Source organism: Coregonus clupeaformis, chromosome 13 (genome assembly GCF_020615455.1).
Source record: "Coregonus clupeaformis isolate EN_2021a chromosome 13, ASM2061545v1, whole genome shotgun sequence".
Taxonomy (NCBI): domain Eukaryota; kingdom Metazoa; phylum Chordata; class Actinopteri; order Salmoniformes; family Salmonidae; genus Coregonus; species Coregonus clupeaformis.
In genome coordinates, this window is record NC_059204.1 from 16,120,962 (window position 1) to 16,132,675 (window position 11,714).

At 43.7% G+C, this 11,714-nt stretch overlaps 2 protein-coding genes across 2 annotated transcripts; both read left to right on the top strand.

Moving 5' to 3' along the window:
• Positions 1 to 162: 162 nt before the first annotated feature.
• LOC121579338 (uncharacterized protein C11orf87 homolog) lies at positions 163 to 3,471 on the top strand. Its single transcript, XM_041893857.2, has 2 exons — positions 163 to 716; positions 1,240 to 3,471. Exon 2 carries the CDS (start codon positions 1,345 to 1,347, stop codon positions 1,828 to 1,830), a length of 486 nt encoding a protein of 161 aa, XP_041749791.1. The 5' UTR covers positions 163 to 716; positions 1,240 to 1,344; the 3' UTR covers positions 1,831 to 3,471.
• Positions 3,472 to 4,161: 690 nt separating this feature from the next.
• On the top strand, positions 4,162 to 11,602 carry LOC121579341 (thread biopolymer filament subunit alpha-like). Its single transcript, XM_041893859.2, has 10 exons — positions 4,162 to 6,552; positions 7,291 to 7,502; positions 8,055 to 8,115; positions 8,403 to 8,498; positions 9,253 to 9,429; positions 9,939 to 10,064; positions 10,321 to 10,434; positions 10,554 to 10,660; positions 10,777 to 11,039; positions 11,383 to 11,602. Exons 1-10 carry the CDS (start codon positions 6,022 to 6,024, stop codon positions 11,397 to 11,399), a joined length of 1,704 nt encoding a protein of 567 aa, XP_041749793.2. The 5' UTR covers positions 4,162 to 6,021; the 3' UTR covers positions 11,400 to 11,602.
• The last annotated feature ends 112 nt before the right edge of the window (positions 11,603 to 11,714 follow it).

Genomic DNA, 11,714 nt, shown 5'->3' on the forward strand with positions numbered 1-11,714 from the left:
GGCTGTGTCAGATTGGGCCCACTAGCCTCTCTTGACAAGGAAATGCTGCTTTAGCCTACCACAAATACAGTCCAGTGATACTTCAAGTTTACTTATGTGAAGTGAATGATTTACAGTTATTTCTGCTCTCCCCCTCATTATGAATACCAGTAATCTCTATCAATTCCTTTGACACCAGCTTTCTTTTTAGCCAAACTGCATCACCATGGCAGTCCCAATTCATCAGGGTCAAAAGCTGTGTTGGTTTTACCAATTCAAGCATATGACCATGTGAGAAGTAAAAGTGCGTGAAATGCAATGTCGATAGTCTTAGGTAGACTGGCTGTTTGTAGTCGTGATGCTGTGCAGATGATTTCAGCACCACTGTCGTGGGAACAGCTCCACACTATTTTACATGCTAGTTCTGAAGTGCGTGCATGTGACCAATAGAATGTACGTTGGGGTTCAAGGCGTTTTTTCAGTTTATTGATCGCGTATCTGTAGGTCATATAGGCTACGCTTGAAGCTTTTCAGAAGGCATAGGAGCCTCCAATGTAGACTCAAGTGATGAATGTGGAACACAGATGTGCATCCACTGTGGGTGTGTGTGGACAGAGTACAGCTTTCGCATTGTGTGATACGTCATTGCGATCTATGAGAATTCTCTCTACTCCCCATATCGCCACTCAAGCCGGTCCTCGATTCTTGAAACGGCTTCGACTAGACAGTTTCACCAGGTAAGAGATTAAAACATCTATTTTCCCCTCAAACATAAACGAACAGACTGAAATATTTACCTTCATATTGTTTTCTTACATTTCTGCCTCTTGAAATTAGCCTAGCTTACATCATGGTGACCATGTCTTGTTTCATGTAAGTAAATTCGTTTAATTGGAATTGTAGTAGCCTGGATGCTGCAGATGCACGTCTCAAGTGCATTCTTTCCGTATTCACATAGGAACTTTTGCAGTAAACTGATTGGGATTGTATGGAATTTAATCATGTCTCTGGCGTCCAAATATAATTCTGATTTCTGTTCTGGAGCTATGAATTTGTTGAAATCTCAAAGCTGACGCGCAATTACGCACGCCTAATAGCTCTCTCAATTATTTAAATAATTTAATCGGGCGTGCCGTGAATGGCGAGCTTATACACGGATGGCATATGCAGACCACTGTAGTCTCGCTACACAATGTCATTGGCTTATGTATTCTAACAGTTTGCCACTCTGATCTCAACGGGGTTTTAATTTCCATTTAGGTAAATCTAATGGGACAGTCGAGGCCTTTGATTCCATTTGCCTCGTCGCGCTGAGGTTGGAGAGGACATATTACTACCCTGAAGTGAAAATCAAAGCCCAACGAAATGACAAACAAGGAGTCCGAGGATGTGGGTCTCTCCATACCACTGTGCATCTACAACGGAGCTTCCCAAACCAACGGCACCTGCATGGACCAAATGGGACGCTTCTTCCAACCGTTCTCCTCGACCTTTGCGCTCATGGTGCTGGTGGCAATGATCATTGGGATAATATTGGTTTCCCTGGCAGCATTTCACTTTAACAAGAGGAGGATGAAGAAGAGGAAGATCCAGCGTGCCCAGGAGGAATACGAGCGTGACAACCGCAGCCCGTCCACCAAGGCGAAGAGAGAGCCGGCGAGACCATGCATTATTGTCCGACCATCGCCTCGAGATGGCGAACACCGGCCACACTCCGCTGTCCAAAATACCAGTTGTCACATTCAGGAAGACCCCGGTACCTTACCCATTGCAAATAATGCGTCAGAATTGGATATGGCACACATTGAGCAAGGAGATGGACAAGTGCTGGAAACGGTCGTCTTGTCTTGATAACTCTGCAATTGAAAGTGTTGGGACTTTGTAAATAGACAATATATCCACGTTATAGTTCAGGTGTAACTGACAAAGAAACAACATCAATTTGGGATTAACTGGGAAAAGCAATATGGCACAAAAACAAACACTACGACCTCAAGGAACTATGTTTGCCATTTTCATCATAAATCACACCGAGTGGATTGATATGTGCCACGTTTGTAAATCGTGTATAAAAGTAAAATCCGTCAGTATATTGGAATACATTTGTGGAATAATTTCAGCAAAGGACCATTTGGTAAAGTATTGTAAATTGAAGACAGGCTACTAGAAAGAGCGCTTTCGGTGGTGCTGAAATGACAGGCCCACTAGAAAGAGCGCTATCCATGGTGCTGAAATGTAGATACGTTCATGTGCCGCTAGCACAATTTCGTTGTGTAGATGTAAATTGCTAGTTGTCCAAGTATTTATTTCTGCGACTATTTCTACTACTGGACTTGCAAATGGTAGAATTTGATTTTTACCTAAAGAAATATTGCCCAAAAAATTCACTCAAACCTCTTAAAACCAGTGCCACATAACAAGCTTCACTTTATAAATCATTCAGTTGCTATATTGTCAGGCTTGAAATGGGTGACATAGCACATTTTATGTAATATCCTCTGGCGACCATGCATTCCTCTTAGTATCAATCCATTTGATTTGATTTGTACAACACTTTCAAACGAAGAGCAAGTAGATGTAGGAAGAAACCTTAAAATGAACCAGACTCTCTGATGAGGATGTGCTATATGGCACCCTTTCACAACGTTTTGTAGGAGCTATCAAATAAAGCTTTTATGTCATGTTTGACAAAGTCTCATAAACCTACTTCAGGCTTTTGGCTTTAAAAGTGTGGCAAGAGGCTTAAGTTGCCATGTGTTGCGGTTAGGCAGTGCAGACTGTATTTAGAAATGGCCTCAAACAATTATTTTCAGAGATGCATAGTTTAATTTAAATGATGCATTTTTATTGGTTGTTGATATAAAGGACATCAATATTTTCTTAAATGTCTTTAAGATGACTGTAGGTTCTAGCTTGTGTGACTTCTTGTAGGGCACAATGCGTTTGGTTTGTAATAATGCACTATTCGAGATTTAATTTACTTTCATGTGCCAGATAGCTGTGAGTCCTAATAGCCTATAGCAGTTTCAGTATTTATAATGTACCCTCTGAAATGTAATAAATGGGGAATCATAAATATTTTTTTGCTTTTTTTCTTTGTCATGCATGTGACATTGTATGTCTCATTTTCTACCTTGAACCACGTTATGTCAAAAATAATATTTGTGTAACAAAAAATGTCCAGGTGAACAAAAAGGAGAGCAGTCATTGATAATATCAATCAAAGATCAATAGAGTTTAATACAATAATTCAGGGAGACGCCTCCAGAACGGAAGCATAGAAAATGTCTAACAGGTCTCTTGGAGACAGGACCTTTCTAATCAGACCGTAGGCTACCAAATGTTATCTACACATCAGCGCGAGACGCTTGTATAAAGTCAGTCAAAACCAAAGACAGTGGCCTTGTCCGAAATCTGGCTTGCCTAGGCTACTACTTACTAAAAAGGAATATTATGTACTGGAGGAGCTATAGGAGCACGGGCTCATTGCAATGGCTGGAATGGAGGAAAGAAAATGGAACGGTATCAAACATATGGAAACCACGTTTGACTCCATTCCAGCCAATACAATGAGCCTGTCCTCCTATAGCTCCTCCCAGCCTCCTCTGATGTGTACTAATCGTACTACATACTATTTAGAAAGTACTGAGGGGTATACTACTTTGATAAGCAACCAGAGATAACTATCGATAACTAACTCCTTGATCCTGCTTTTTAGTATACCCTTCTGTTAACGAATGCAGTAAGCAACAAATATCCGCATACTAGGCTATAGCCAAGGTAAACTGTTTGCACTAGGCTCATCCTACTGAGAATGTGTCATCTAGTCCGCAATTGCGTTGATTCTAGCCATTTGTTCATTTTGGTACAGCACGTCCATTCAGCTAATTATCACCTGTTGTCAGACACTTAGGTATCGAAAGACGATTCTCTTCCTCAATAGTGTGCAGCGAATTCTACAACTAGATGAAAGGCCAAAATAGGTATGACATCCCAGCATTTAAAGCATGCTGAACTTTCGAAATTTCACATACAGCTTTTTTGTCACATAGGCCTACCTAAAATGCCTACTATCTAGAACGCAAGTAGGCCTATGGGTATTCGGACAAAGCCATTGACTTTGCCAGCTGCTACAGAATCACAGTGTTCATAAAATCATCAATACAATAATAATCAGTGTCATCGGTCCTTGTACCTTCAGTAACTCTGGCTTCAATCACTGTCAAACGATATGAGAACATTCAGTATCAAGTCTAGTGACCACCAACCCGGCCTACACAAATGAGTGTAACAAATAGAACACTGGAAATAATGTGTATTACAGAAAGGGAAAACATAAATATGCTAAGCATTGTGTTAATTACTCTTAACCGAATATGAACTTTATTCATCTTAAATATTCCCATTACAGGTAGCCTATAATGTAAATGCAACATTGTGACGCTGGAAAACCCTTATGCATTCTGAGCCTCACTTTGAGGGTAGAATGGATGGATCCTCTCAAACAAAGGGAAGGGAAAGGGGATGCCTAGTCAGTTGCACAAGTGAACGCATTCAACTAAAATATGTCTTAAATCGACCTTGGCTCTCAGTAACCCAAGGGGTTCCTTGACCTTATTGAATCTAAAGTCACACCTACCTCTCCTCTGATTGGATCATTGAGTGCTTTGACATGTTCTCTAACATGTCGATGGCGTTGGTTTCCAATGGATAGTACAGCCACAGTCAAAATTGGCTATCATAAAAATTCATGAAAACAAAAATGTGCTATTTGGTTTTAATTTAGGGTTAGGCATAAGGTTAGCAGTATGGTTAATGTTAGGGTTAGAATAATGCTAAGAACAAATTGTAGAAATTTGCAGGTTAATGACCTTGTGGCTGTGGTAACTAGTGATGACCCCCAGGAGCATTCACTCCCAGTGGGACTGAGGCCCTTGGCCAGGTGCCAGAAGAGCATGTTCCTAATTGTTTCCTCAAAGACCAGCCCTGGGGCCATCATTGTAAATAAGAATTTGTTCTTAATTGACTCGCCTGGAGAAATAAAGGTTAAATAAAATAAATCCCTGGCTGGGCTCCAGCTCCTACAGGATGCACTGCTGTTGGGAGTCTCTCACCGGAGCTGTCCACAGACTCCTCTCATTGGCGACTGTGGGGACAAATAGATTCCTGCTATTTACTCTTTGTGATTGTATTTGCGTTACAAGGTTATAAGGAAGGCAAAAACTCAACACGAGCTGCATGTTTACTTTTTCGCCATTAGGGCTGATATGTGTATGGACAAGTTTTAGCCCAGTGGATTGGACAAAGGAGATGACCTAGAACTGAACTCGGTCCAATCAAAAGGATGATTGATTTGGAATGCACTTTTCTAGGTGTTAAAAAGCATTTTTACTGTACATTGTATATTGTGGATCCCCACCCATCCACTACCACCCTCCTGGTGGGTAGAATGCTAAAGCTCCTATAGTCTGCTGCAGCATGTTGCATACCATATGCCTCTGTCAAAGGCCCTGCTGCTCATCCAAGAATGTGCAGTGATCCCGGTGAATGATTTATGAGCGAAGCCCTCAGTGAAGTGGTACAATCTCCAAAAATGCCGTCTCGATAGCACGACACTAAGATAAAACGGGATCAGTCCTTGCCAGGCAATTAAACGGCTTTAGTGAAAGAGCTGAAGTAAGTGCACCCTTATTGTGGAGAAAAACATATGATAAATATCCATCAAATGCCAAGGCAACACGAGTCAGGGAGGCTTAGCTTCTGGAAAGACATCAGTCCCTGGTCGCCTGCGGGGCAGCGGTATCTCTCCCGACATCTGTGGGAGTAGAGTGCCTGTCGGGCAGACGCTGGCCTGCCTGTGAGCCCAGCTACCTGCAGTGACGTGAGCCGCCTCCCCAGCGAATTGGCAGCCAGGGAGGCCAGCTGCCCCCTTAAGAGGGCCCTAGTGTATATAAACCCCTGGGAGGCTGGCAGTCTGTCTGTCTATGACTAGAGAACTCTGATCTTGGACACCCCAGCTTTGAGGCTGCTGATGCTGCTGACATGGCTGAGACTAACCTGAGAATCAGTGGGGGGGCGGTGAGGTTCGGTGCCACCTATGGGGGCAACAGGCTCTTCTCTGGAGGCAGGAGAGGTGGTGGCGGAGGGGCCGGACTGGCCCTCTCCAGATCTTTTGGAATTGGGGGGGGTGGAGCAGCGGGGCTCGGCATGAGAGGAGGGCTCGGGATGGGGATAGGCATGGGAATGGGAATGGGTGGTGGAGGCGGAGGTGGAGGTCTTGGGATGGGAATGGGTGGACGTGCCCTGGCTCTAGGAGGTGGAGGTGGCGGGGAAGCAGGGTTCAGGGCTGGAGTGGCCCCACTCAGGGCTCGCTTGGGCGGCCGCGTCTTCAAGATCGGAGGCTATGGCTTCAACCCGTCCTTCCTGAGCTCCACCGCCGCAGTGGGTGGTGTCAGCCCTGTGCCCAGCATCGACCCATCGCTGCCCTCCCTCGACACAGTCCAGGTGACCCGCCTAAAGGAAAAGGAGGAGCTGCAGGTCCTCAATGACAAGTTTGCCACCTTCATTGACAAGGTATGTCACACAAACACGTCATACAGGCAGTATTATTTCATGGCTATAATCAGTGAAAATTGATGTTGGTATTTAGCCACTATATTTGACTTTTAATGAAATTGTATTAAATGTTTCTATCACAGTAATATTTTAAGTGCACTTTGAGATTACAATAATTATCTATGCATAAATATGGCCCCATGTGTAAACTCTTTGTACTCGGAACAACCAAATTAAACTCAATATTTGTATTTCTGCTTGAACAAACAAAATGATTAACATTATGTTGATCAGTATCCTCTACCCATCAACATCCTCCACACCCCAATCCTGTGAGGGTGTTACCTTTTATAACCTGTGAGGACTTTTCATACAGATGTGGATTGACAGACCATAATTAATGTCTGTGCTTCAATCGAAACCCAGTTGAGGATAGGATCAGATTCACCTTGTTTTGGAATTGATAGCAATGCTCATGTATGCATTCAACATTGTTTCCATGCTAAAACATATTACGCATGTATCGGTTGTATATTGGGCATGTGATTTGATCTTACAAAATAAAAACGGCCCATTGGAATGTCCTGAACATCAATGTCCAAAATCAATCAAGCTCATTGAAATTCAGACCCATTCTTGGAGAGGAACATCACCAGAGAGGATCATCACCAGACTGTATGTCTGTGTGTTAACCTAATAGAAATCAATGTGTGTACTGTATTTATCGATCTGTCTCTCTCGCTCTCTGGTCCCCAGGCTCGCTCTCTGGAGCAGACCAACGCTGTGCTGAGGACCAAGATCTCCATGTTCACCAACCCGGAGCAGAGCGGCCCTGTCAGCACCTCCATCCTGCTCACCTCCGCCATCGGCACCTACAAGACCCAGATCGATGGCCTGTCCGCCACCAAGGAGGCCATCCTTGCCGAGATCGAGCACTACAAGAGCCTCATCGACGACGTCCAGAGCAGGTTGAGTGGGGTTAGGGTCGATTACCTCACAATACAGTGTGGCCATAATGAAATAATCAGTGACCCTATAATACACAGTACAGTAAATAGACTACATACACAATACCACACACAGCAGTGAATCCACAATACAGTACATACAGTGGGGTCTGTAGTGTTCAATACATGAATAATCTGCTGGCTGCACCAGGGCTGAGAGAAGGCTCTCAGCCTCATGTAGGTGTTGTGACTTTGCTTTATAATTACCTCGGCAGATCAATGCTTTTAATGCTCAGTTGGAGCAAAATCTAATAATAGCCTTCGTTGTTCTCCAGCAGCAGTCTTGACACTTTTGATCTAAAGAGAATCTGTATCCAATCATCACACAGCTTGAGATTCAATTGATACTGCGAAAATGAATAACAAATACCCACATGTTTCAGCCGAGTACACAATAGATTATCCTTTAAACTCATGAAGCAGAATTGTTGACATTGATGATATGAAACCTAATGCATATATTTGACTGAAAGTTAATTGATATAAAACCTTCTATTGGTTTTATGTTGAAAGGTTTGAGGAGGAGACTGCCCAAACCAAGTCATTAGAGATGGACTGGACCACATTAAAAGAGGTATGGATACATCATGGCGTTGTCAAACTATTGAAGGATTAGTCAAACAGAGGCTGGTGGGAGGCGTTAATGCACAGGCTCATTGTAATAGCTGGAAGGGAATAAATCAAACACTATCAAACATATGGAGACCTGACTTGACTCCTTTCCCTTTAGTCTATTCCTGCCATTACAATGAGCCCGTCCTCCTATAGCTCCTCCCACCAACCTCCGCTGATTCAAATAATTGAAATAATGAATGACATCCTGTTATGGCTACGAAAACTACTATTCCCATGCTTTAAAAGGAGGTGGACAATCTCTACCTTGTCATTTTCGAGCTTCAAACCAACATCGGTGGACTGGAAGATCAGATCAGTCTCTCAAAGCAGGTGTATGACGCTGTGAGTACATGACATGATAACATAACTATTTTACTGGAAAATTCCAACATTCTGGCTAAACTTGCATGGGGGGGGTTCAGTGCACATTTAGACTCTTAAAAATGAGCAAACATTGAAGCGTGTTTTCCTCTTGGTTCACTTTCCCGGCGATAGTTTTATTTGAATTCTACATATGCACTGTTCCTTATCTGCACCTGTACTCGACCAGTAAAAGCATTCCTTCCCGAGCCTTCTGAAGATGCTCCCCTGCCCAGGCGCTGAATTAAAATGTCTCCCCATCAATTATGGAGTTTAGACAAGCCGAGAGCCAGCACTCAACACTAAGCACCGCTGCTTGTCTCCTTCCCTCGCTCACTAAAATCACCCACTGCAGAACCTGACCTTCCATAAGTTCACAACATTAAGAATTTACATTACAGATCCTGTGTGACTCTCTCTGTACCCTTAAAAACAGCTTAATTGGTACACAGGAGGGACTATGGGTCTGTAAGTGCAACAAAAACAACACTGTTACAGTAGATTACAGTATTAATGGGGATCAACAAAGCCACATTGGACCGTGTTCAAATAAAGGCTACATGCCCAACAGATGTTGCACCCAATGTGTTCCAGAGTTCAGTTGTGACTGTCAATCACTGCTCAGATAGTAGTATGCTCATTAAACAATGGCTTTATTATATGTTGTCATATCCACAAGGAAGGTTAAAACAACTGTAAAGACATTACACATTTCCTGTTGCGCTTTGTGTTGTAGAAAGTGAAGGAGGTGAGGAACATTGTGACGGGTAGTGTGAAGTCAGCCTTCTCCATCTCAGTGGACAACGCGGCCCAGGCCCAGGACCTGACCTCTGCCCTGACGGACGTCAAGGCCCACTACGAAGCCCTGGCCCAGCGCAGCAAGCAGGATGCCCTGGTGTCTGTGCAGGACAGTGTATGTACCCTGCAGCAGTATCTTGTCTGCATTCTCTCTATTGGTCTACATTTGTACATTTCTGTCATTTAGCAGACGCTCTTATCCAGAGCAACTTAGTTAGTGAGTGCATACATTTTTCATACTGGCCCCCCGTGGGAAACGAACTCACAACCCTGGCATTGCAAGCGCCATGCTCTACCAACTGAGCTACACGGGGTCTATCTAGTATTATGTTAACTTTATATTGCATTATCTGAAGTCTGCCAGGCAGTATCTACCGATAACTGATTGCAAACACCACTGGAACCAGTACAACATCCATTGTCTCTCATTCCTATCCCTGTGTTACGTTCCCCCTCAAGTAGATGTTCTTAGTATTGCACTCAATACGCTGTATGTTTTAGCCTACACAGGACTATCTCTGTTAGAACATTGCCTTCCATCATCCAACCCCAAATGTTAGACTTTAAGACTGGTGAGGGCACCATGGAAATGTAACATCTCCTTTTTCTAATGTCAAACCCCAGCTCTCCATGATGTCCATGACATCCCAGCCCAGTACCCAGACTCTGTCCCAAACCAAAGAGGAGCTGCGCATGTACAAACTGCAGATGGACTCGGTACAGAGGGAGATCGACAGGCTCAAGACCCTGGTAGGATTACTACCTAATCTGAGCTGTTGATATGCAATGTTGTCTCAAAGAAAATGCTTATCTTATACATTTCATAAAGTATGAGGGGAAGTATCACAGTAGTATCTCATGACAGAACCTATTCTCTCGTGGACGGACTATGGAGCATCTAACCAAATTACGCACAATTTTTGTTCTGGGTTAACCAAGATTACACACAACCTAATAAATGCTCACCACAGTGTTAAATAATCAGGCCTGACCTCTCCCATTGTAGAACATCCAGTTGGATTCTCAGGTGGATGAGGCAGAGTCCCACTCCAGCTCCCACACTGAGACCTATCAGGAGCAGGTGCTGACCCTCAAGTCACAGCTTGATGACATCAGAAAGGTAAGGATGGGGTTCGGAGTCCTCCACAGATATACACCTGTTAAAAAACACTTGATTTCAACCCTGATATGAGCCACTTTCATGTGCAGCATAACCTATGAATCATTCTCTTCTTACAGCAAATAACACACTATGGTCAAGAGTACCAGGAACTCCTGGCCAGTAAAATGTCTCTTGATGTTGAGATCACTGCATACAAGAAGCTCCTAGACAGTGAAGAGACCAGGTAAGAGAGTAGGGTCTCACACATCATCCACATTTGCAACCATTTAAGCATTGATTGATGCTCTCTGAAGTACTACATCTATGATAGTTATGTATTTGTGATGCGTATCATTTCAGACTGAAGTCAGGAGGAGGTGTGACCGTGCACATGTCTAAGACAGCCATTGGAGGAGGGGGAGGCGGAGGAAGTGGGGCTGGGCTGGCCTTGGGAGGAGGCAGTGGTGGTGGCAGTGGGATGGGTCTGGGCGGTGGCTACGGAATGGGCGGCTTTGGAGGGGGTCTGGGCATGGGTGGCTTTGGAAGGGGCGGTTACGGAGGCGTTCTCGGGCTGGGAGGAGGCAGGAGCAGCTACATGTCCTCCAGCCTGAGCAGCAGTGCACGTGAGTACAGCTCCCAACTCTATGAACTAGCATTATTTGTAATGCCTCCTGAAAAACGTTATCTTTTACCTATTGAGTCACATTCCAAACTCAAAGTTAAGATACTGTAAGTCCATGTCGCAGGCCATCCATAAGCAAAAATGAATGGAAAAGATAACATGTTATTTCTAGATTTGCTGTACTTTTCTATTTATTTGGGGTTGATGCATATACTGTAGCTGGGTCTACAACTGATCGCTTGGGACATGGACTCATCTTGTTATTTGACTATTTGAGTGTATTGTCCCTTTACCTTCTGAGGTGCAACGCAGACCATTCCTCATTGGACCACTTTCTCTTCCAGTCTCAACAGTGTACTGAGGACAAACAGGACAGACCAGAGAATCGCCTACTGAGACCCAGCATCATAGGGTTGAGATGGAACCCTGTTTTGGAAGAATTACTAAGAACACTAGCAACCAAATATTGAAGTGAACACAGTCCCAAATTCTGTTCTGCGACTTACTGTATGAAATGTTTAATATCAATAAAAGCAGTATCATTACCATGTGCCACACATTCAATAGGCTTGAGGTTTACTAGCATAATGCCAAAGGTCGGGATTCACGCCATGTCCATTCAAGGTAGACGTTGCATATTTCCATTAAATCAGAAATGACCATTAAATGGCGCATA

What these genes read in the sequence shown, in the direction of transcription:
- LOC121579341 (XM_041893859.2), top strand. Translation starts at nt 6,022, where the DNA reads ATGGCTGAGACTAACCTGAGAATCAGTGGGGGGGCGGTGAGGTTCGGT. An exon ending in ACTGGACCACATTAAAAGAG is followed by an intron (nt 8,116 to 8,402) that starts GTATGGATACAT and finishes ATGCTTTAAAAG; the next exon opens with GAGGTGGACAATCTCTACCT. An exon ending in TCGACAGGCTCAAGACCCTG is followed by an intron (nt 10,065 to 10,320) that starts GTAGGATTACTA and finishes CTCCCATTGTAG; the next exon opens with AACATCCAGTTGGATTCTCA.
- LOC121579338 (XM_041893857.2), top strand. Translation starts at nt 1,345, where the DNA reads ATGACAAACAAGGAGTCCGAGGATGTGGGTCTCTCCATACCACTGTGC.